The sequence below is a fragment of the Protopterus annectens genome, chromosome 15.part0 (genome assembly GCF_019279795.1).
Source record: "Protopterus annectens isolate FY-2018-M chromosome 15.part0, PAN1.0, whole genome shotgun sequence".
NCBI lineage: Eukaryota > Metazoa > Chordata > Ceratodontiformes > Protopteridae > Protopterus > Protopterus annectens.
The window spans coordinates 26,803,093-26,829,342 of NC_056749.1; the positions used below are offsets into that span (position 1 = coordinate 26,803,093).

General features: G+C 38.4%; 1 protein-coding gene across 2 annotated transcripts in view; it reads left to right on the plus strand.

The window, feature by feature from the left end:
* LOC122790032 (myosin-10-like) overlaps positions 1-26,250 on the plus strand; it is a 1,094,188-nt gene that overhangs the window by 907,506 nt on the left and 160,432 nt on the right. For both annotated transcript variants that reach the window (XM_044057583.1, XM_044057584.1), the window contains one exon: positions 20,251-20,374. In XM_044057583.1, coding sequence (XP_043913518.1) covers positions 20,251-20,374 — 124 coding nt within the window. The remainder of the gene's footprint in view (positions 1-20,250; positions 20,375-26,250) is intronic.

Consider the following 26,250-nt stretch of genomic DNA (forward strand, 5'->3'; position numbering starts at 1 on the left):
GGAAACAACCACTTGAGCCCCAGGCTGCAAGTTCCTAGATTCCGAGTAGCTGGTGCTCAGGCAGCTGTAAGGGTCCCAGTGGCACCAATAAGTTAATGAACAGGGACCCACATGTTACAGCTCCCTTTTTCAGAAGCAAAAAAATGTGAGGTAACGTTTTGTGCTTTTGATAATATGAGTACGTTTTGCATCTTTTATTTCATTTATTTATTTGTTTGTTTGTTTGTTTATTTATTTCATTTGTTTACCGGGAAAGTCCACTGAGCCTGAGATGAGCCTATTTTCAGTGGAGGCCCGGGGAGAAAAGCTCCACATTTAATTACATACAGAAAATGATTACACAACAATACAAAGTGCATAATGCAGTAGAAGCACATTAAAATAAAATAATGATGACATAAAATAACATCGGTAATGACATTGTATAAATTTGAAACAACAGTAAATGATCATCTACTATCATGATATGTAGGTTGTTATGAAAGGTTTAAATGTATAAGTAAGGAGATGGAAGGCTTAGGATAGGGATAGCACAGGTTAGAGTTACAGCAAAGTGAAATTGGTAAGATTGAGAAATGGAGAAGATCGGCTAGTTATGGAGTGAAGTGGAGTAAGGAAGTATAGGATTCAGAGAGGGGTCAGGTTTTGAGGTTGTCAGTAGGGGTGCAGGTGCATAGCCAATGTGAGGAGAGATGGAGTTTAAGTGATTTTTTTAAATGCAATGGGATTAGGGATGCCCTGAATGAAGGAGAAAGATTATTCCATAGCTTGGAGATGGTAAATGAATACAGCATTTGGCCGGCAGAGAACTTTGGCTTATCGATATTTAATAACATTTTGTTTTCTGATCTAAGGTATCGATTAGGATGGTATGTGATCAGAATGTGGGAGACAGATGGGCAGGCTGCTGGGTGGTAGATAAGTTTATGGGCAGTAGTAAGTTCTAGGTATGCAAGGTGATGGGGGAATTCAAACCAATTTAGTAGATGTAGAGCGGAACAATGCTGGGTGGAGAGTCTCATTTTTTTTTTCAATTGTGTTTGTGAGAACAAATTGCATGGTAATTAAGTGCCTGAGTTTTGTTTGGATGTACCTGCTTTTCAAGAGTCTTTGTATCTGTCTGCAGATTGACAGGTAAACATTAAGAAATCTGTTCTTACTAATATAGCCAAGTCTGATTTTAAAGCAACATGTCCAGTTTAGCCAAACTACGATTAAAGAAATATTGCTCTATTTGCAATGGATTCTTTACATAAGTGATATAAACACTATTTATGTTTACAAATATAAATACTGTTATTATTTACACATATTTAGGTCACTTGTACTTTTCTATTTGGTGAAAGCCATTACACTGTGCTACAACTGACCCCTTCCATCAGCTTCAGTCGGTTTCATACCAACTTTATGGTCTGTGTGCCGAGAGAAGCCATCTGCTTTGTGGTGGGTTGAAACATACTGGTGGAGATCTCTACCCTTGAATGGCAGTAGCCCACTTACTATGGTCAAGACTGTAGTCCTGTCCATCCTCCCTCCTATTACTCTCTCCAGCCCATACAAGGGGCTACTCTCACCTTTTACAATGCAGCTCTGCCTCACTTGGTCCTGCAGGCCTGGGACTGAACCTGAGATGTTGCTGCACTCATTTTGTTACCCTTTTGGTATGTCTACTTTAGGTCATTTCCTTATTACTTCCTGTACTACCTTTCTTCAGGTCTCTGGTATTCTGTTGTGTTATACGTTTTATCCCGGAATAGTTGTATCGCAATCCCGAACGAGATTTATTCTGCCAAGCAGTTTTGAAAGCACATTATTGTTTCTTAAGATGGATTCCCTTTGGTCTTGTTTCTATGACATTGTTAGGGTATCATGTACCTGAACTGCAGGCATACGTTTGTTTTCTTTCTTCTGTAGATTCACTAATCTCTTCTGGTAAGCTAACTGCAGATATTTATCCTTCCTTCCGTAGCTTCACATCAGTGATGTGGTATATGAGGTCTGGTCTTTTGTTTTTCTGCCTGATGCTGTATTTTGCCTAATTTGTAAGTTTTGCATCATCTCAAATGAACATTTCTATTCAGACAAAAGTTAATTTCCTGATGAATGAACCGACACTAATGCCTGGTATTGTTTCCCTAGGTATTGTGTTTCTCTTGTACACCCTTTGTTGTGTACTGAAATTGCCTTTAACGTGACATGCTGGGACTACCCTGTGTACCTGAAACTGAGGTCTTCTCTGGTTCTTTGGAAAACGGCCAACATTTCTGCTTACTGATATCTTTTAGATACACATTAAGCTTAAACAGACATCCTTTTTGCATCAGTTTCCTACTTTAGTTTTAATGTCTACAAGTGCATAGAACAGCTAGTTTCTTTACTCATAGCATGCATGCCTTCTTCCATAGACAGTTTTGCACACGTTTTGCATTTTATTCTGTAGTTCTGTTGTCCTATGAACACTTGTTTATGTGTAGTTATTTTTATGGACACGTTTTGCATTTTATTCTGCAGTTCTGTTGTCCTGTGAACACTTGTTTATGTGTAGTTATTTTTATGGACACGTTTTGCATTTTATTCTGCAGTTCTGTTGTCCTGTGAACACTTGTTTATGTGTAGTTATTTTTATGGACACGTTTGCATTTTATTCTGCAGTTCTGTTGTCCTGTGAACACTTGTTTATGTGTAGTTATTTTTATGGACACGTTTTGCATTTTATTCTGCAGTTCTGTTGTCCTGTGAACACTTGTTTATGTGTAGTTATTTTTATGGACACGTTTTGCATTTTATTCTGCAATTCTATTGTCCTGTGAACACTTGTTTATGTGTAGTTATTTTTATGGACACATTTTGCATTTTATTCTGCAGTTCTATTGTCCTGTGAACACTTGTTTATGTGTAGTTATTTTTATGGACACATTTTACATTTTATTCTGCAGTTCTGTTGTCCTGTGAACACTTGTTTATGTGTAGTTATTTTTATGGACACGTTTTGCATTTTATTCTGCAGTTCTGTTCTCCTGTGAACACTTGTTTATGTGTAGTTATTTTACGGTATCACTACGTGTTCTGTCTAAAGCGCTTTGCTTCCACATGTCTGCCTTTCTCATGCTTATCTAATTTTGTTGATAAATTTACTAGGAAGACCAGCTGTTGCCTTTGAAATCCTTTTATTTTGTCTGTTAGTTTTATTACACTCACCGCACTTTTATTTTGGGTTTTACTTGCATTCTTTAAAACATGTTCCTTGGTGCTCTTCAACTGGTTTCTTTGAATGTCTTGCTACATCATAGCAGCATTAAAGACGTCTGCAGTTTTTGTACTGTATTTCTTGTCTCTTGACTTTTACAATTTGATCCACTACACAACACAGGGATGTTATTAATTTTGGATTTCTCAGTCTTTTGATGCTCCATTTTGTCATTCGGATTCTGACATGCTGCTGTGAGGGCATATGTTACCCTAACTACTTAAGCGGTCTGCCTTTTCCATGTTTTGACCAGAACCTCTATGCCTGCCTGATTGTTGCTGGGGTGTGATGTCTTCTTCCTGCAGGCTGACTTTGAGCACCAAGTCATACTGTAACTCAAAGTATGACTAAGAAGTATAAACCTGTTGTTCAGCTTCTTGCCCTACAGTTTCACCTGTATTTTCCCATGTTCTGCTTACTGTTTCTCCTTCTTATTCTGCCTTCTTAAAATTGGATTACCTGAAGGCCAGCTAACTCTGGAGTTTCGTTACAGACACACTGGCATGAGGTAGAGGGCACTGCTTTTACTGCTATCAAAACAGTCACTGGACTCTCCATGTCTGCCTCTTTTCTCAGAAAACACAACTGACGCCTGTATTCTTCACTGGCAGTTGCTGTCTCTGCCTGGTTTCTCTTGTATACTTTCTTTATGAATGTGATGTGTAGAACCGTTTTACTTTTGATTAGAATTCATGTGTTTTTGCCTTAAAAGGAATATCATAAGGGTTCTGTTCAATGTTATCTTGTTTCTTTGTATATACACTACTTTCTCTTTTAATTCTCTTTAATGTGGTTTGCCTTCTGTTTCTGAGTGATAGAATACCACCCTCTCAATTTCTTTTTCTTCTGTAGGTTGCTAGCCCTCTGAAAATGATTTATCTTCAGTTACACTGCTTTGCTTACTTACAGGTTGTTGATGTTTTAGACATTTGTTAACCAGATAAGCCCACTAGATTTGTGTTCCTTTCCAGGGGCAAACCGGGAGCATTATTTGGTTACATGGCTTGCTCAGTGTCACATAGTAGGCAAATGAAGATGGCAAGCGCAAAACCGTATAGCTGGGGTACAGGTAGCAGCTTGTTAGCAGTTTGGAACCCTAATCCTGTGTTGTCAGACTACTTAGAGGCTTCTTTTTTTTGAGGCTTCTGTCTTGCATTGACAGAAACAAATTTAGAATTCGGACTATGTACTGTTTCTCTCTCTCTCTCTCTCCACATCCCCTGTTGCTAAGAATTCTCCATTTCTGGGGCTTTCTGTTTTAATTAGACAGAAAGTTTTTAATTAATCTCAATTAGTACTTTCTTGGAATACACTGTCTCAGTGAATTATTTCTTCTCATTGTTTCTGCTAGTAACTTCTACTCCTTGTTTTGTAATGTTTTTGGGCTGCTGTAATATTTTTTACTGTTTGCTTTGCAACACTTTCAGGCTGCAATATTTTACTATGTCACTTCCATCCTGCTATAAGTTCTGTTCCTGTATAGTGGTATACTGACATGCCTGTTCAAATGATCTATGTATGCTCTTCCTCCCTCTGAGTCCCCAGCCAAATCATTGTCCCTTTAAGGCTTTCCAATATTGTGTCTAGATTCTTGCTGTGTTTATACAGTTCAATGCCTTCTGCTGGTTGCCCACCTCTTTCTAAGTGAGGCAAAATACATCTGCAGGCTTATTCACTTGCTGGTTCCCCTTCCCACAGTGATATGACAATCTAGCAAAAAAAATAAATAAATAATCTACCTTCTTCCTACTGCCTTCACAATTCTTTAAAGTGGGGAAATGTTTCAAAATTATCTTATTTATTAAATTGGGAAAGACAGCAACAGAATGAATTACTTTCCCAAGCAGGTTATGACATTTTATCTGAATAACGTGTTATTGTTTATTATCACCATAAATGCATATCACATATAGATTGCTTTGTTAGTAATAATTTTCTTTTTGTATGCATACTGATCCTTAATGAATGTTACCATACTACCTGGTTCTAACAGTCCTTGTAGTTCTCTGCCATCAATTAAGACACTGCAATTACTTAATTTTGCAAAAGGAGAGAGAGTACCCTCTTTGCAAATTACCATATTCCATATGTGTTAACATGGGTAGCAGCATGCATTTCAGAAGTAAAGATTTTCACAGGTGTAGCAGTGTTACTGTCATTAATACAAAGCCTAGCTACGTGACAGTTTATTTCCACATTTAAAACAGTGTGTGTGTGTGTGTGTGTGTGTGTGTGTGTGTGTGTGTGTGTGTGTGTGTGTGTGTGTGTGTGTGTGTGTGTGTGTGTGTGTGTGTGTGTGTGTGTGTGTGGCGGGGGGGAGCTGTTGTATAGCTGGATTTTTGTTAGCTACCAATATTTGACAGAGGTTTTACTGCAGGTCTTGACTGCTCAGTTTTATACATGGTTTCATGGCATAACAGTCAACAAAACATGTACAGTGTTTAATATAAATTCAACACACCCACTTTCTTAAAGCAGCAGGTAAAAATCTTTTAAATGTGGCATTTGCTATGATTCCTATCATGTTAGTTTTATCATGCAGATTGTAACCATAATGTAATGATATAACACCAGTTCTGACAAGTAAAGCCTTTAACTTTATCATAAGGCTGGTAATTAGTCCCCTTCATGTCATTTAGGGCCTTCAGTGGTTCTCCAGTTAACTGGACTGACAAGATCCTGGCCCAGATAGCTCAATACCACCCCTCCTGGTGGGTAAACCTCTCAAAGGTGGTGAGATGTGCCCAGAGTTCCTCCTCACAGGTAGGTTGTCCCAGTAGTGACATTATGTTTTGGGCATTCATTTACTTGGTTACAACAACCATCACTTCAGCTGCAGCCACTATGATCTGTACGGATAGAAAAGTCATTGTCAGCATGGCTACCTCTTCTGTCAGTACTGATTCACACTTGTTTGTAGCTATCACTTTTCTCCACAGCTGTGTGTCCTTGGAGTTAGTATAGATAAATATGGAGGTATGGGGGATAATGTCCCACATGTAGAGATGCAGGAAGCCTGGACGCCCTGAAGAAAAATATTTTTATTATGTTGTATGTCTGGATGAAGCCGTGACCTGTTATGTTTGTCCTTTTGAACTTTTATCCAGATGTAACTGAATCACTTACAGTGAAAGTAAATGTATTTATTTATTTACCTACTTTTTTATTTGATAACTGGGGAAGAACACTGATCTCCCTGGAACATTTTCAGGTTCAAGCTGGGTGTAGACTTATGCACAGAAAACAAGTGAATATATATTTCCAAGAGAAAAAAATCAGTGAATGTGTATTTATGTGGTGGATTCAACACACTAAATTGGCCATAGGTGTGTGCGCGTGTGAGTGTGTGGTGTGGAAGAACTCTCTCAACAGGGCTAGCCATCCGGCAGTGTAAGCCTCGGCTCTTGATGATTGTCACTGTAAAAGTGACACCCTGACTCCCAGTGCAGAAATGGGAAAAACGGGTTGTGGATGGATGGATGGATGGATGGATGGATGGATGGATGGATGGATGGATGGGTGGGTATATTTATGAGACATAATATTTATAAGAGATAACAAAATGCTTTTCAAACAGTTGTGAAAAAACAATCTTCCAATACCTGCACAGAAAATACAGCATGCTTTCAAATAAATGTAAACAGTAGGTCATATAAGGATGAACAGTTTGATCCGTGGAGTTGTACAAAGTTTGACAGAAGTATCACAAATTGTTTAAATATAAGATGCTTAACAAATGTATTTTATTTATTTATTTATTGACATTGTTAACCAGGTTAGTCTGGCTGGGTGAGGGGCCCATTTCCAGTGGAGACCCAAGGAGAAAAGCTGCAGAAAAATTACAAATTATGACAATATTGAAAAAAAGAAATTACAAATTATTACAATAGTTGAAAAAATAAAAATCGACAGACAACATAGTAGACAATAGTAAACAGTCCAATAGTAAACAAGTTACAGGTCAAAAATATCGCACATAGATAAATTCAAATAGTGTAAGCAATTAAACAAAGAGGAATTGGTACATAAAGAATGGACAGGAATTATATGAGAGTCAGTTGCAATGCAAAGAAGTTAAGTTGAAAATAGGTTAGGGAAAGGTTAAGTGGGGGGATGACATGGGTTAGAACCATGTCTTTTGTAAAAAATGTTTGTTATTTTTTAAACAAGTACTTTTGATGAATGCTTCTTGTGTTATGTGGGAGTGAGTTCCAAGTGTGGGCTACAGAGTATTTGTAAAGGGATTTACCAATATTTTTATTGGGTGTGTAAATATCAAGGATGTGTTTGCTGGTAGTATGGAGGTAATAATGAGGGTTATAGCAGGAGACCAGATTAGAGATGGAAGGGCAGGAAGAGGGGTCATTCAGGATAAAGTGTGTAATATGTAGTTGGGGAAGTAGTTGATTAGAGAATTCTGGCCATTGGAGTTTTTCAAGGGCGAGACAGTAGTGAGATTTGAATGGGAGATTAGAGGCAAATCTGGCTATTTTGTTCTGTTTTCTCTAGTTTGTTGATGAGGGATGTTTGAACATTTGTAAGGACAGGAGCAGCATAAAGAAGACAGGGCAGAAGGAGGGCCTGAGAAAGGAAGGGCTTAGAGGAAGATGTCAGGAATTTTTGGTTGCGATAGAGAAGGCCAAGTTCCTAGTGTTTTTTTATACATTGTTGGATGTGAATATCGAATTTTAATTCATCATCAATAATTACACCAAGTAGTTTGGTATGCAGTTCGGGTTGAATAATGGTGTTGTTGAGAAAGGTGATAGAGAAAGAGGGTTTGTGTTGGGCGAGTGATTTTGGGAAGAAGAGAAGGAGCTTGTTTTTTTTTTTATTCAGTGCTAGTTGATTGTCAGAGAGCCAGGTTTTGACAGAGGAGAAGGTTTGCTGAGTGAGTGCTAGAAGTTCAGGGATGCAGTGGGCAGAGGAGATAAGAGTGGAGTCGTCGGCATATTGTAGAAGTGTAGAGAGGTTAGTAGCAGAGTGAAGTTTATTAGTGAATATGTTAAACAGGAGAGGGCCCAGAATAGAGGCTTGTGGAACACCAGTATTTACAGGGAGGAATGGAGAGAGAGGACAATTTGCCAGCGGATGGCTTGTTGCCTTCTGGAAAGGTAGCTAGAGAACCAGTTGATCATAGAGGTAGAGAGATTAAGGTCAAAAAGTTTAGTTAGACGTTTAGAATGAGAGACAGTATCAAAGGCCTTAGAAAGATCGAGGAATAGACAGGAGATGAGCAAGTTGTTGTCATGGGCTTCAGCTATTGTTTGTGTGAAAGAGAGTAATGCAGCGGCAGTGCTATGGTGGGGTCTGAAGCCATGTTAGGTCAGAGTAAAGAGGTTGTTGTCAAGAATGTGTTTGATTTACTGACTATGGATGCACTTTTCCAAGATTTTGGATAGGGCGACAGGATAGCAATAGGTCTAAGTTAGAGGGATCAGTAGAATTTCTGCCTTTATGTAGAGGGATTGTATAAAAGGATTTCCATATGTCTGGGACAAGGGCTTCAGAAATGGAATGATTGATAAGAATAGTGACAGAGTAGGCAATGGATTGTGCAGCTATTTTTAGGAAATGGGAGGGTCGTTGGCTGGTAGAGGGGGAGCATGGCTTAAGTTTATGTAGGAGAGATTTAATAGTGGTCGTGGGAACTGGTTGAAAAGAAAATGTATTGAAAAGAGGTTTATTTTGGGGTGATATAGTGGTTGAATCAGAAATACTATTTTGTGTATTTACAGTAAGTTTTTGGATAGTTTCTATGAAACAGTTGTTAAGGAGGGTGGCAGTTTCAGTAGCAGTGTTGTATGAAAAGGGGTTGGGAGTGGTAGGGTTACCAGGGTGGTGCAGGTTGTTGATGGTGGTCCAGAATTTTTTTGGGGATTTTTGTGTGGGCTACATTGGTTAGAGGAAAAGAAAGCTTTCTTATCTTTAATAACTAGCTTTTTGGTCATTTTTCTGAGCTCTTTGTATCTCTGCAGTAAGTGGGGGGATTTGTTTTTAACTTGGGCTTTCTAGATAACATCTCTATTATGCATAATTGAGCGAGTTTGTTTAGTAAGCCAGGGGGCATAGTTGGATTTTATACTGATTTTTCTAGAAGGGTCAGTAGAATCAAGTGTGTCAAGGAAACTCTTATTGAAGGACTTTACAGCCTCATTAAGAGGGAGGTGGTAGAGGAAGGACCAGTTAATGCAGGATAGCTTGGAGGTAAACTTATCTGTGTCAAGGTGGGCAAGGTTATGATATACTCTGTAAATGTGATCTTTTGGTGAATGTTGGGTAAATCTATGAATAAAGACTGGGGAGTGGTTGCTTAAAGAGTTAGGAAGTATGCCAGGGTTATGGTAATAGTTGGGAGATGAGGTGAGGATCCAGTCAAGGATAGGTCCACATGAGACATTTTTGTTAGTTCTAGTTGGGTTAGTTATGTGTTGGTGAAATCCATGATGGTTGAGGCTATGGGTAGGGGATGAGGGGGACAGTTTAGACCAGTCTATGTTAACATCCCCAAGAATGATGGTTTCATAAGGGATGTACAGAGTAAGCCAGGAAAGAAAGTTGTCTAAGATCGGAATGTTATTGTTGGGGGGGAATGTATATAGAGACTATAGCAAGTTTGTCTGAGGGTTGAGGTGACAACTCACGATAAGAACTTCTGCAGGTGAAAAGCTAGGGACAGAGTTGGAGAGTGGGGATAGGTTAATTTGTTTGGAGTAGAGGATAGCAACCCCCCTCCCCATTTGATGGTTCTGTCTTAGTGAAAGATATTGTAACCAGGAGGTAAGAATTCTGAGTTGTGGATGTTGGGTTTAAACCAGGTTTCTGAAAGAGTTAGCATGTGGGGAGATGTGTTAGAAACCCAAGAGTGAAATTCTGTTATTTTATTTACAATGCTTTGGATATTTAGACAGAAAAATTTAGAGATGTAGGTGCGGGAGTGTTGGTATGATGGTGTAGGTGAGGGGGAGAGGTCAGAGTTGTGCTATTGTGCATGGAAGAGGCAGGAGCTCCTGGGTTAGGGTGGATGTCCCCGTCCAAGAGAAGTGTGTCAGTGAGATTGTAAAGATATATAAGTAGACTCTGGGTAGTAGGATGAGGTTGTCTTGGTTTTAAACTAGTGGAACTAGTGGAAGACTAGAGGAACCAGGATACATGGTAATTCTGAAGAGGTGAAATGGTGAGATGGGAAAGAGAGATGGAGAGATTAATTGTGGGTGAGGGATAGTAAGGGTTTTGAGAGAATAAGGGAGAATAGGTTAGAGTGATTGATAGGAAAGTGGTGTGTGGTAAGAGGTTGTTAGTGAGAGGAAAAAGAGAAAGGTGGGAGAAAGATAGAGGGGCCACATGATGAAAGAATGAGTAGAGAATATAAAAGGGAGAGAAGAACTGTGGATAAAGTGTTTTGTGCTGTGGTGTGGAGTAATGAAAACAAGAAGGGAAAATCCAAGATAAGAGTATGAGATACTGGAAGGGATGGCTGTACAGGGAGGAGATAGGTTATGAGAAACGAGGGGAGGAGAGTGTGGAGGGAGTGGTGTCAGCAGGGAACAGGTGCTAATATTACTGTTTTAGAGGTCAGAATATATATTATAAGGAAATGAACTCACATATAGTCCAGAGCTATTAGGTTTATTTCTTTGGCTCCAAGTAAGAGATGTCACTTTCTATGCAATGCACTTTAGTGAGATTAGTTAAGAGATGCCAAAGGTATCTACAAGGAGTGTTTCTAGTGCACTGCAAGTTATTTTTCCTTGTTGTATACTGCCATCTGGTGGCTAAAGAGGGAACGGCTTGGCTCTGAGGTGAGTCTGCTGACAGAAAAATGGGACAGATTTCATGTTGATGAGCTGAAGATCACTGGGCCCTGTAAGATGGTGATTCTTTGGGGAAGAGTCTGTGTTATAACCATAACTGTCAACCTTCCATCTCCAAAATGAGGAACAATGCCTCTCATAATGTGGAACGAACAAATGGGCAAAATGTGGAGTACTTACTAATGGCTTACTAACAACTTCATCTAGGAAGCTCATAGGATGGCTAAAATGTGATATTTTACTTATAGAACAGGTCTTTTAATGAAATAATATGACTCAGTTCTATTTACCACTGATATCAGTAAAAATGCTGCTAACACTAAATGTGTGACGGACCCTGTCAATGTGGAACTTTGAGGAACATGAACTTTTTCAGACCCCAAATGAGGAACATTCCACGCAATGAGGTACACTTGAGAGGTATGGTTATAACAGCGAATGATCAAAAGATCGAACGCTGTTATATCAAACCCAAAACAGCAAAAACATTAATGAGCAAACTACCAGAACAGCAAGTTTTTTCCCAGGGAAAAAATTCACTGTTCCCAAAAAACCAAAAAAAAAAAAAAAAAACACACTAAACACTATTTTAAGTATACCAACTCCGAGATCGCACTACAGTGCCAAAAACAGCAAAGTGATGGAAGCGGCCAAACGACTTCTTTCCCAGGCAAAGAATTTGCTTAAAAGCCACTTGGTCATTTTGCGTTTTCGACATTTGCAGTTTGACCAAAACGCATTCGACAGAATGCGTCTTCGGTCTTCTGATAGGAACCCCTTGGGAATAGGTAACCAATTAGCACTGCTGAGGGTATTACAGTGGTGTTCTGTCCTGAGATACAGTGTTACAAATCTACAAGTATTGTTAGATATGGACTGGAGTAGGGAAAGAGTCTTTTCTAAGGAGGAGGCATTTAGGGCAAGACCCTATTCTAACTGAAGGAGTAGAACATCTTTACCAATACCTAACCTTTCTTGTGGGGATATGTCTGTCTGATTATATGTTGAACGAATGATCAGCAGGACTGTCATCAACATCCATTCAGTTGATCAATCACCATGGAGTACCAAATCATCCATTTCCAGTATATATATATATATATATATATATATATATATATATATATATATATATATATATGTATTTGTGTGTGTGTGTGTGTGTGTGTGTGCAAAGTAATAGTAGTAAGTCTTTCGGCTTTTCCATATTGTGTGTGTCTGTGTATGTGTGCAGGGCAGCTGATCGAACAACCAGCTACGCCAACACCCAGAATATTGACAGAATACTGTTTAAACAACAAAAGTTGACACTTTCTGCATGTGTTCCAGGGATTACCCAGGAGCAGAATAAACCAAATGCAAGTTTTTTTTTTTGCAGAGGGGGAACCCTCCAACCCTGCTAATTATATATACTAACTCTGAGATCACAGAATCCCAGGGGAAAGTGAATATTCTCCTACCCAGCGATTGTCAGTCTTGCACACCTACCAACCATCTGTTCTGTCAACCAGATGATCTCTACCAAACAGATATCAACATACCTGGTCATTTTTTCAAGTGTCTGCAACCCATATGTATCTATATCTATATATATATCTACAGATGTATATATATATATATATATATATATATATATATATATATATCTGTGTGTGTATAAACATATATCTGTGTGTGTATAAACATATATATATATATATATATATATATATATATATATATAGATATATAGATATATATATATATATATATATATATATATATATATATATATATATATATATAGATATATATATACAATATGCAAACCGCATTTGACTGAAGTTTTTTGGCAGTTAAAAACACTGAAAGCACAAAATACCAACGGTACACTTGGCTGAATGTTCAAATGACTGAATGTTTATTTTTATAATGCTTTTAATAGAAGTGTGAAAGAACTAAAGCTTTGACCGAAAAGGTTACAGCTCTTGGTGTATATGTGTAGGTGTTCATGCGTTAGGGTAACGGTAAGGGCTAGGTAAGGGGATACATTTACTGTTCTGCATGTTCAGTGTTGTGTGCGTGTTTCATGTGTACTCTTTCCTGTGTAATAGTACTGTTTTTCGCAGCCTAACATGTAGGATTAGGGTTAGAGGCAGTGTTAGGCTTAGCACACATGGGTAAGGTGAGCAGGGGTGCCAAGCCCTAACCCTTCCTGTGTCCTTAACCCTAACACTATACATTATGTAAGTAAAACTCCTTTCCCTAACAGCACCAATATAAAGATGATATCTGATCTCGGTTTGTAGTTGGGGTGAATGATGTAGGGTAATTGTAGTTGGATAAAATTATTCAATATTTTGTGATTTGATTTTATGAATATTCAGTGTTTGGGGTTTTCAGTGTTTATTTATATATTTTAAGGTTCAATAATTTCTCACTCTCTCTCTCTATAAATATATATATGTATATATATATATATATATATATATATATATATATATATATATATATATATATATATATATATATATAAATTGCCCATGTAGGAGCTACAGTGCAGCTACGCAAAATACTGGATATTCTGAGTGGAGAAAGCACCCTAGTATTGCAAGCAGAGTTGGAATTCTTGGCTGTACACTGCAAGCATTTGATAAACACTTTGAAATGTCTTGAAGGTCATGAACTGCGTGCTGTCAGCATCTTCAATACTGTTTTTGATCTTTTGTCATGGCTGTGTAACCTAGGTTTTCCATATGCAGTTACAGCTTTTGAAGCAGCAATGACTGCAAGCAGCCTGCTCATGAGTTGTTCAAGGCTGTTCAACTATTTGACCCGAGGCAGCTGTCTATTTTGCTAAAGGCCATCGCAGATTTTGCTGCGGTGCCAAACATCATAAATGCAGGTGATGAATGGCAGCTTTATCTCAGTCTGGCAGCTGAGCAGGACTTACCAAGGGATGTTGTCAAGTTCTGGCGTGCAGTGGAAGACAGACTACCAAAACTGGCAATGCTAGCAAAGGCTTACATTTCTTTTCCTGTAGCCTCAGTTGATGTTGAACGGCCATTTTCGAAGTACAGATCAGTCCTTTCGCCATTGTGCCAGAGTCTCTCAACTGACAGTCTGCGAGCCTACTGTTCGGTTTTCTACAACAACTCAGCCAATTGACTCAGTGATGATGATAATAATTAATAACTAAGTTTTTGTTTTCATTAGAATTTTTTGTTACATTGAAGGCCTACATTAAAATATTTGTTTCATAATCATTTTTCATTTTCATTCCTAACTATTATGTATCACATTCTCTTATCTGTGTTTATAATAATAAGTAATGTTAATAACAGATGAAAGGCAATATAGGCCTACTACTGAGGTGGTAACTTTGCTTAAAAATAACACAATTATTGACAACTGTGAAGGTTGCAGAATTTTGTTTATTTTGCCACGGTGAGCCGTGGAATTTTACAAATGGCCCCGTGGAATTTGACAACATTTTCCACGGAAAACTGTGGGCCCTATTGATGAGCCAGAAGCTTTATGAAATTGCCCTTGACCATCCTCATATATATGGGTTTCCTTCAGAATCTCAAAATCCTAAAACCTCAAATTTCATAATGTCGAGACCATATGATCGAAGTTTTAGAATGTTGAAATTCTGAATGGAGACCTGCATGCAGTGCGGAATGGGAGATTTCCCTTTTCCTCACTGTAGTGCGATCTCAGACTTAGTATATTTAAGTAGGGGGGTGTGTGGGAGGGTTCAGGCAGGCTTGCATAAAATAGTTGTCTTTTTTTTATTTTGGATTTGTTTCAGAATTTCGATATTCCGAAACATCGATCATATGGTCTCGATCATATGACATTCAATGTTTCGGAATTTCGAGATTCTGAAGTGAATCCAGATACATATATATATATATATATATATATATATATATATATATGTGGGTCTAGGACTATTCACTGAAAGCACATTTCAGTGAAACACATTTGACTGTGCACAATTCACTGAAAGCTCAATTCACTGAAAGTTATATATGGCCTTTTCCCCACTGTAGTGTGACCCTGGTGTTAGTATATATAATAAGGGGGGGCACCGCCTCCCACATTGGGGAGTGTGGGGACATAGCCCCCCCACCTATTTTAAATATTTTGAACTGTATACATGGATACTTGCAATTCCAATAAGTTACACTTTTCTGAACATAATATATATCCAAACTATGTGGGGGGCGGTGCCCCCCACACCCTCCCTTACTATATATACTAACTCCAGGGTCGCACTACAGTGGGGAAAAGGCCATATATAACTTTCAATGAATTGTGTTTTCAGTGAATTGAGCTTTCAGTGATTTGTGTTGGGAGGGTGGCCTAATGGTTAAGGTGTTTGCCCTACAAACACAAGGTGCAGGGTTTGAGTCTCACAAGGGATAATTGGCTAGGCTTAAAATGGCTCGCAAGGACAGTTAGCTTAGTACTAACCTATGAACCTATGTGCACAGTCAATTGACTTTCAGTGAATTGTGCTTTCAGTGAATAGTCCTAGAACCCATACATATATATATATATATATGTATATATCATCATCTTCAACCCCCTTTTTCCCATTTTTCTGCATGGGGTCGGGGTATCGTGTTAACTGTTGCCATCTCTCTCGATTCAGTGCCACACTCCTGCCTTCTTCAACACTCATGCCTGACTGTCACAGATCTTCTTTCACACAATCCATCCACCTCTTTGCTGGACGTCCTCATTTCCTCTTACCTTCTTCCTGTCTGTCCCAAATCTTCCTCACCAGATTGTCTTCTGCTTTTCTACACATGTGCCCAAACCACCGTAATCTGTTCTCTTTCATCTTTTCTGCAATTGGAGCTACTTTGGCTTCTACTCTTATGTCCTCATTTCTTTGTCTGTCCCACAGTATGCATCTTATCACCTTTCTCAGGCACTTCATGTCCACCACCTGTAGCTTCTTCAACTGTTCTACCTTTACTGCCCAGGTTTCTGCATCATACATTAGTACTGGTCGCACCACTGTCTTGTACACCTTACTTTTCAGCTTCTTTGGCATTCTGTCATAGACTACACCTGATACTCTATTCCAGTTGGCTGCAGCCCCTCTGATTCTAGCTTTGACCTCTTCATTCAGACTTTCCTTCTCCTCAACCACCCCTCCCAGATACTTGAAGCTGTTTACCTGTTCCACTATCTTCCCTTCCATCTCTATTCTCAGCTTCTACTGATTTCCCCAATCTGCTGTCATTACCACTGTCTTATCTGTGCTTAGTTTCATCCCATGTGCCTTCAGATTTGCATTCCATTCTCCTATCCTTTGCTGAAGTTCTAGCTCAGAGTCTGCCTGAACTGCCACATCATCTGCATACAGCAACTTTGTTGATCCGTCCCCTCCAACCTGTTTGCTAATGTAAATGAACAACAGCAACCACCAAACGAAAAAAAACAGCAAAATACAACCAAAAGGTGATCCACAAGTTTATTCTGTAACACACTTTCTTCCTCTGATATCTCTGCTGTAGCCTTCAAGGAGTAAAGAACCATAGCAGCACACACATTTTATATACTAACAGATAACAATTGGATAATTGATTAATTACCCACTTAATTTTTTTTTATCAAGATAATACAATAAAACAATATAATAATTAAATTAATACCCTCCAATTCATTTCTTCATTTAATCCATGAGGGTATAAAGTTCCAAACTTTAAAATATAAATAGCCTCTTTAAATAATAATTGTTGTTTGAGACAAAAAACATTCACTTTTTCCAACACTGTTCCTTTTAACCCCTCATTTTTACCTTGATGAAATTTTTTAAAATGCATAGCCACAGAGCTTTCCTCTTTATTATTGACAATGTCTCTAGTATGTTCCATTAGTCTGACTTTAAATGCCCTTTTACTTTCACCAATATAAAATTGGTTACATGGACATTTGAGTGCATAAATAACACCCTCAGAATTACAGGTAAAATGGTCCCATGTATTAAAAAATACATTATTCATATGAGGGAAAGTTAGCGGCTTTAGGTCAACTGGTGCCCTAGGCAAAAGGGCTCCACGGTGCCCCCACCACACCATCTGGCGCCCATATCCTGGTCTACCTACACCAAATAAGTACCCCTGCTGCAGTGGCGCCCTAGGCAACCGCCTAGTTGGCCTATGCCTAAGGCCGGCTATGGGGGAAACTCTTCACTACAAACTTACAAGCCTTACATTTACCACACGTGGAGGTCCCACTAGATAGTACACTACGTTCTAAATACATAGAAGGCATAGAAAATTTACTCCTAACCAAAACATTCTGTATATTTTTACCTCTTCTAAAAGAAAACCCTAATTTTTCATTTAACCAAACTGATACATTACTAAGGGAATTCAAATATTCCCAATAATGTCTCACCAATCTCATCAGTTCAATACTAAAGCACCCAACACACTTTTGTCATGCTCTTCTTTAAAATGCAGTGCTCTCGGACTACTTGTAACGTTATTTTTTATATTTCTTAAATCTTCCTGAACTATCTTCCTAACTTGTCTCCTTTTTGTCAAATGCAACATTTTCCACTTCAACAAAAACAAGGCATACACAAAAGGTTCCTGATAACAATTTCTATTATAATGAAATTTCAAAAATAAACCATTATCTTAGGTACCTGATCTCCTAGCAAAAGATACAGAAATAAAACAGCCCTTCCATTCGCACATTAATAAAAATAACTAGTTATAACTCTATCAACTGTACCAGGTGAATTCCTATGAGAAATGAAACTTAGATAAAGTATCATCAGACTTAACAAGATGCCATTTCTTTTTCAAAATACTAGATACCCTTTCCACAAAGGAAGCATGCCTAGTAACAAAATATACCTCCTTCTGAACACCCTCTCCAACTTATAGGTTCATAGATTTATAGGTTGGTACTAGGTTATCAGCCCTAGGGCCTATACAAGCCTAGCCATAATAATTCCCTGGCTATTTCTTCCCACACTATTTACTTCCCTGGACCCCTGTCTAGCAGGGTGACTGACGTGTTCCCCAGGGTGAATTTCCTTTCTCCCATCCAATCGTCAAGGTTCCTTTTGAAGATTTCTTTTTAAATGTTGATTTTAACTCCTTACATCCTCTCTATGCTAACTTGTTACACGAAAAGGCCAGCTGATCACATGAATTACCCCTCTCCAATAGCCTCTGGACAATTTCACCAACAACCCTTTCAAACTCACTGTCATCAATACATAAAGTCATAGCACTTGAAAACTTGTTGGAAAAGAGTTGTTTTGACAAACCTATTATGGTGTGAACTGAAGTGCTAGTTTGTGTATAGATTCTGTATTGTTTTAATAACCAGATTTCTACTGCATGTATTTGTCATGTCATCTGCTCAGTCACTATTCAAAGTTCATGGCCACAGATAAGAACAGGAGCCATAAACTGGACAGTAAGTTGAGAGCATCATTTTATGATTCGGCTCTCACGTTGCCATGACAGTCTGTCCTGTTACAACTGTTCCCATTCATCAATCAACACCCTCTGCCCTCACTCCTGAACAAGACCCCAGTGTATGACCCCCCCCCCCCCGTGAGTATTTTATTTTTACTTAAATATACTGAGTTTGTGGACAAGGGTAGTGTGACGATCCGAGGGTACCATGTTTAGACTCAGCCCAAAAGTTAACATTCAGAAAAAAGTAGGAGTGAATAAAACAGTGATTTTGATTTGATAAATTAAAAACTGATGCAAAGCTGTGCAAATTACAACAAAGTATAACAAGCTGAAGTTAAAAAAAAGTTTATAAAACAACAGCAAGGAATATACTGTTGAACAGTAATGATGTGTGATAGTTAAGAAAACATATACAGTGACAAATTTTCATTAACAAGCACATCATTTATATTTGTAGCATTGACATGAAAACATTTACAGATGGAGCTGCTGCACATGTTTAATAATGATGTAGGAAAGTGGGGGGGCTAACTGAAGTAAGCAAATCTGACAAGTCATTAAGTAAAGAAGGACTTTATTAAGGGGGGATGCTAAGAATTTAAGAAATGAGAAACATAAGGTTTTAGAGGGCGATGGACTAGGAAGTCTTGAAGTGAGTGATCGAATTGTTTATAGTTCTTTAAATGTTAAAGGAATGAGTAGCTTGACAATAAAATGAGTTGCTCCCCCTCACATATAGAGAATAGCCAGTCTGCCTGGGAAAGAACCAGGGCCTTTGATTTAAAGATAATATTTTTTATCCCATTCGCTTTATACTTTGCAGTAAATCGCTTCTTTGCATGCTGGAATTCAAAGTCACCTGATGCTAAGAGGGCATCATCTATAGACAGTTGTGACATTTATATTTTCAGGCAGTACACTCTCCAAACCTTGAATGTACAGTGAAGTACAGTCCTCAGAAATCATGAGCAGGAAGAAAGGCAAGACACTACCCTCCATGAATGTATCTGACTTAACACCAACGACGCAGATTCAGGCCTCAGTCCTCAGTTCATAAGTAGAGGGACTGAATGGAACAGTGCAGCAGCCCTGAGGCTGTTTATTCTTGTAATATTACCCTCAAGACATAGTGGGGTACATGGGCATATGCCTTTTCCACATCTACAAAACACATGTAAACCATATTGGTTAATTGTCATGACCCCTCCATTATCCATGCAAGGACAAAAGAGTTGACTCTCTTTTCCATGTCATGGATGACCTCATCCATCTTCCGCTTAAACAAAGGCTAAGCTCTTCTCCTTCTAGCATCCTGGCTTAGACTGTCCTTGGGGTGGGAGGCATTGAGAAGCACCCTCCCACTACAACTGGATCACATTCACCTATCCCCATTTTTGAAAGTGAAGCCCCCACCAATTCAGTTTACTAGTTCTGTGGTACTACCTCTATCTTGCCTGCAACATGGCAAAAGGTGCGTTAATCATGATACTCCAGCAACGTCAAATGCTTTCATCATTTTCCACATGACTTTGTCTTCTACTGTTCACATGACTTCATCTTCTACTGTTATATTTCCACTGTGGATCTTTGTAGTTATTGAAGTGACCTCACCTACAGTAAAGAACCATCTGAATACAAACCAGTGAAGTACCTGGAGTTATGTGCATTTGGTATACAGAACAATATAAAAGTAGTGGTATGGATTTATGGATTTGATGATCCACATTTTTCTTTCTACTTACAGACTCCAGGCAGTGATGAACAACTTTGAAAACCAGGAAGAAGAAGTCCAGAATCTGGATCCAAGAAAGCATAGCAAAGAAACTGCCATAAATGCTGAGTTTTCCACTCGTGATGTTACTCTGAAGGTAGGGGAAAGGACATTGTCATATCTTAGTTACCAAAACGTATTAATAGTGTCTATAGTCCTAACAGAATAACATGCCCTGGAAAGATGATCTATTTCCAGTCCCTTTTACACCAAAGAATGAAAACATAGTATCATCTCTTAAGGGATACATTGTGTTTTATTATTTATGTGGTTTATAAAATGATGAAAAGTGGAGAGCACAGATGTGAAAAAACAAAATCATTCATTCTTCACCCAAATTTCATTTGTCTCCTGAATAGGGGGTACAAGCAGTTATGGTGCAGTGAAACCCACTTGGAGTAATATTAAGCCCATCCTAACATTTTGTGACCTACTGCATTGTGACACTATGAACAAAGGAATCTAGCTCAGTGTTACTAATGAAAACACATTCTCCTGTTTGAACCAATAAGTCAAGGATACCAGAAAAGTCCATTTTACCTTAGCCTTCTCCTCTGCAGCTTCATAATCTAGCATATAGGACTGTGACTCTGTCCAAAGATGTTTATTATTCAAAGGGTGACATCTGTAAGAACCAAGCATATGTTAGACCAGTGTGCATAACGACCACATAAGTGGTCAGAACCTTTAGTAAGTGTTTGCTGACATAAACCCTACCATCGTAGTTTGACTTGCAGTCTAACGAAGACTGTTAGGTGTGCAGTCACATGTCTGAGGTCCCTAAATAATGGTATGCCTTAGGCTATCACCAGTCAGATTCATTAGTCTGCCAGTATGGCATGGTTGGTCATAGCAGACAGCTGCTATCCTGCTAGCCTGTCTTTGATTCTCATAATGTCTGACCCTGAAGATGACAGCACTCTCAAATCACTAACAGAATGATCACATGTGTCTAATAGGTCTTATCTTGCCTATAGCAAACTTTAAAAAACACTTAGTGAATGTCTCATTGTAGAGTGCATGTTGGTAGAAAAAGACTGTTTAACTATGGTCAGTTAAAAACGTTGCTATACATCTTAAAAATGTAACAAACCATGCCTGAAAATCAGAAGAAGACATAGATGTGTTGAAAATATCAAAGTTAAACAGATCATTTTCAAAATTAGATGTTCATTGGGTTGCTGTTTTTTTTTCTTCTGGCACTTTAAATATGTTAACCAAAAGAAAACAAAAATCTATGTAAAGGAAAGTACACCATGTTTTGGCCAAAGAACTTGCTTTATTGGAACTTTTTTTAGCACTTTCATCTTAAAAAAACAAGAGTGTGTTTTAGCTACACATGGACCATTTTCAGGCCAGCCCAGGTTAATAGAAGAGAAAATGTATATAAAATGTTAGTGCTTATTGCTAAAACATCAGAGTCAAGTTCCTAACTCACTGTGCAGCTAGTTCTACTAATGTAATTATATATGTAATCTGTATACAAAGTTAACATCTGTGAACAAAACACCATTTCTTAATTATTTACAAAAGTTAATAATAATTTACTAACAAATATTTAAAATCAGACAGTCCACAGAATTTGATTATTAGCATACAACATGCCCAGAAGAAAGTAACGCACCCATAAATAATTCTTGCTTTTCCATGTTGTAAAACTGCGTGCTAATAAACAGTAAAAAGGTTAAAAGTAACTAGATTTTATTGTAGTTAACCATTATCCTAATAGCAGTGCCATTTATAATAGTGCACTAGATGTCCTTCAGTTTAGCCTTTGATATTTTTAGTTTAGACTCATTTAGAATGGATGCTGGGGGGTATACCAGCTGGCTCAAGCTGCTTTACTGAAGGCTGTCTCTGTCTTCAGTAGCTAGTTTGAAAGAGGGCCTTTTTAAGGTCAATGTTCATCGTTTCATAGCTCTAAATGAATAGTGATTGGTAGACATCTTCTATATGTTAGCTAACATCAGGCACTGCTCAATGTAGCATCACTGAAAATAAAGATTATTGAGAAAAACTGTGATGCTAGCAATGCTTGGAAGCCACGTGGCTTTTATAAGACAAGAAAATGACATCTCAGACTGCAGACCCCCCCCCCCCAGATAAGAAAATAATAGATAGTATCTTTAGGGTCGTTGAAAAAGTAAACTTTTTTTGGTGGGACTTTATGTGAGAGATATTAAATACATTAGCGTGCCTGCAAGCACATCTAAAGAAGATTCATTACTGAAGTATTTCTGAGATATTTAGCAGCAGTACCTGAGCAGTCTTGAGCGTAATGTTCTTCTTATGTGTCGTGAGAAACAAGATCTCTGATTTAAAAGTCAGCAGGTACTGTAAACAGGTGATCATCAAACAGTGTGGTTCACTATAAGCTTAACTAAATTTATTTATTTTATTTTACATTTGTTGTATAGTCCAACTGGATACATGTCCATTTTCAGCGGAGGCCCGGGGAGAAAAGCTCCAAACTTACAAACAGATAAAGACAAGCAAGTTACAGTATATGCACAAATATATTGTATTAACATACAAGTTACAGTCTCGCATTTTAAGCCTATGAATAATACAGTTTATATTCAGAAATATATACAAATATGTTACAGTTTCTCTTATCAAACCTATAGGTGCAGCTATATACAGAGTATCTGCAGAGATGTTACAGTTTCTCTTTTCAAATCTTTTAGTGTAAGAGGTAAGTCGCTGTGAATAAAAAATTGCAGAGATATGGAAGCAGATTAGGCTTTAGTCAGGGTTAGAGCAAGGACATAACTAGGGAGTTTTAAAATACCGGGTTAGATTTTTTTTAACTGATTAAGGGAGGGGTTCAGAGTAAGGTCAGATGGGAGTGAATGCCAGCTTTTGCCTACTGATTTGCAAACAAAGATTCTCCAGATAGGTTGTTAGCTTTAACAGAATGAACCAAAAGTTTTGTAGCAAAACAAAGTGGCCTAGCATTTTTGTAGGGATGCATAATGTTTTTAAGGGAGGGCATTTTTTTTTCTGGATGGTTAATAACCTTGAATGCTACAGTAAACTGATTATTATATTGAATTAGCCTGGGGAGTTTTAGCCATCCTAAGAGGTGTAGGTTTTGACAGTGGTGTATCCTGTAGGGAGTTCCTGTGTCAAACCTGGCAATTTGATTGTACCAGCTAGAGAGTTTGCTGAGATCAGTTTTGTTCAGGTTAGTGAGTATTGGCGAGGCATAGAGTAGAAATGAAAGTAGATGGGTACGGGCAATGGCAGGCCTAGCTAGAGGGGTGAGAAAAGGTTTGTTTTTGTATAGGGAGTCAAGTTTTTTATTAGTGGTTTTAATAGTTTGGTTTACATGCATATCATATTTCAGGTTGTTGTCTATTATAACACCCAGGAGTTTGGTGTACATATCTGTTGAGATTATGGTGCCATTGTTAGATGTTATAGTAAACGAAGGTTGAGAGGATTTGTGAGTAGGAGAGAAGAGCAATAGCTTTGTTTTATTAGGGATTAATATCAGCTGTTGATTAGAGATCCAGTTTTTCACTGTATTAAAGGTTTTCTGGGTTAAACTAAGGAGATCTGTAGGGGTAGAGACTGTGCAGATTAGGGTGGAGTCATCGGCATATTGTATGCAGGTTGCATCTGGGAATCAGTGTGGAGGTCACTGATAAAGAGGGAGAAAAGAAGGGGGCCTAATATGTAGCCTTGAGGGACACTAAGGGTAATGTGGAGAAGGGTGGAGAGTTTGTCCTGCCAAAGGACAGCCTGCTGTCTTCCACTAAGATAAGACTGAAACCATTGTATGGCATGGTTTTAGGGTAAGTAAGAGTAGCTGGTGGTTAGCCATGTAAAGATCAAGAAACAGGACAGAAGATAGTTTTGTTGTTGGTATGGTTGGAATTTATGACATTAGAAAAGGAGAGGAGGGCTGAGGTGGTACTGTGTGGTGGTCTAAATCCATGCTGGGAGGGGCCAGAAGATTATGTTGAATAACATAGTGTAAGAGTTGTTTATGGGTACACTTTTCCATAATTTTAGCCAGAGGGGAAAGGATAGCTATTGGTCTATAGTTTGACAGCTCAATGGAGCTGCCTATGACATGTGATATTTTCCAGATAGAGGGGATAGAGGCTTCAGTTATGGTTCTGTTATCAAAATACAGACAGGGCATGTTATACCATCAGCAGCTTTTTGCAGGTAGTCTGCAGGGAGGAGGTCAGCTGAAAGGGTGGTTGGTTTGAGTTTTTTAATTAGGGCTCTAATGAGTGAAGTCAGAACTTTTTGGAAGCTAAAGGAGAGAATGTCACTGGGTTTAGGGGTTTCAGCATTAAGACAAGTGGGTTTAAGTTTGCTAGCAAGGGCCTGGATGGTTTCTGTAAAGAAACTGTTGAAGGTGTTGGTAATGGACTCTGGTGATTTTTGGGTTGAGGCTGAGGGGGATGGAGTTGTGGATTGCCCCGGGTGGAGGAGTTTGTTAATACCTGCCCAGAACTTCTGTGGCTTGTTGTGGTGTTTCTGCTGTAGATGGCAGAAATATTTGTTTTGTCTAGTAGTATGGATTTTTTTGTATCATTCCTATATTGTCGAAATTGTAGTTGATCCTGTGTGGCTTTAGAGGAGCACCAGGTGTTCCAGGCATTATTTCTTTGGATGATCTTTAGCTTGTTTTTTTTAGTGAGCCAAGGGTCAATTTTTGTTTTAATTCTAATAGAGTGTGCAGGTGCATGGTTGTCAGGGATGGCCAGGAATGTGTTATTAAAGTGTGTTACTGCCTCATATAGTGGTAGTTGTTTTAGAATTGACCAATTGCATAATTTAAGTTCTTCTAAGAATTTATTAAGGTTGAAGTTTTTGTTATTTCTTATTGTTTTATATGTGGGTAGACGTAGACATTCAACTTTATGCCTAATAGTATACATTAAGAAATGATCACTTAGATCTCAGGGAGAGTACCTGATTTGTACATGTGGTGGGAGCTATTAATTAGTATCCAGTCTAGGATACTTTATTTTTAGGCTTGCTGATCCTAGTAGGAGAGGTTATAATTTGTGTAAAACCATGTAGGTTTACTTGGGTGATTGGGGTCTCTGCAGTGCAGGTGTTCCAGTCTATATTGAGGTCCCGTAGAACAATGGTCTCTTGGGGGTAGCCATTAGATAGCCAGTAGAGGATGCCTTCTAGGGTCCCTGAGTTATTACCTGGAGGAATATAGACACGTACTATGTTTATACATTTGTTTGTATTTATTTGTAGTTTGGAAATCATAATTTCTGCTTTGTTAAATATAAGTGGTTGAAGGTTGTCTATAGTAACATTTAGGGTGGTTTTATAGAGAACAGCAGCCCCTCCCCCTTTCCTGGTAGTACGATCTAGCCTGAGTATATTATAGCCTGGAGGTAGAATTTCATTATCTGGCGTAGTTGGTTTTAACCATGTTTCGGTCAAAGTATGTCAGGGGAGTAAGTTGTCAGGAGGGAATGGAGGTTGTGGACCTTATTACTGATGCTTCTAATGTTTAACTGGCAAGTTAATAGTGAGTTGGGGGTCTATTTAGGCTTTGTCTTATGTGTGAGCTGTTATGATTACAGTTAGTGTTGTCTGGGGATGGTGGCCCAGGGTTGGGCTGGATATCCCCATCAAGGGTAAGGGTGTGGGGCAAACTAGCTATGAGCTTTAGAAATGTATTTATCAGTTTTCGGTAATATTTAGTTTTGGTGTTAACATATTTGGGTATAACAGGGTGGGTGTTAGCAGGGGTAAAGGAGTTGGCATCAATGGACATGAATGAGTGGGCAGAAAGGTTTGAGAGGATTGGGGTGGTAGTAAGGTGTTTGGGATGGTTGAATCCTATATGTATACTTTCTATGTATATGGGAACTAAAGAGAAAAGACAGTCAGAAGTGGGGATTTGGAATTTCAAATGGCCTGTCAAACTTTTATAAAATGGAGCAATGCTCAAGGAACTTCTAGCAAGCAAAACCTGCAAATCAA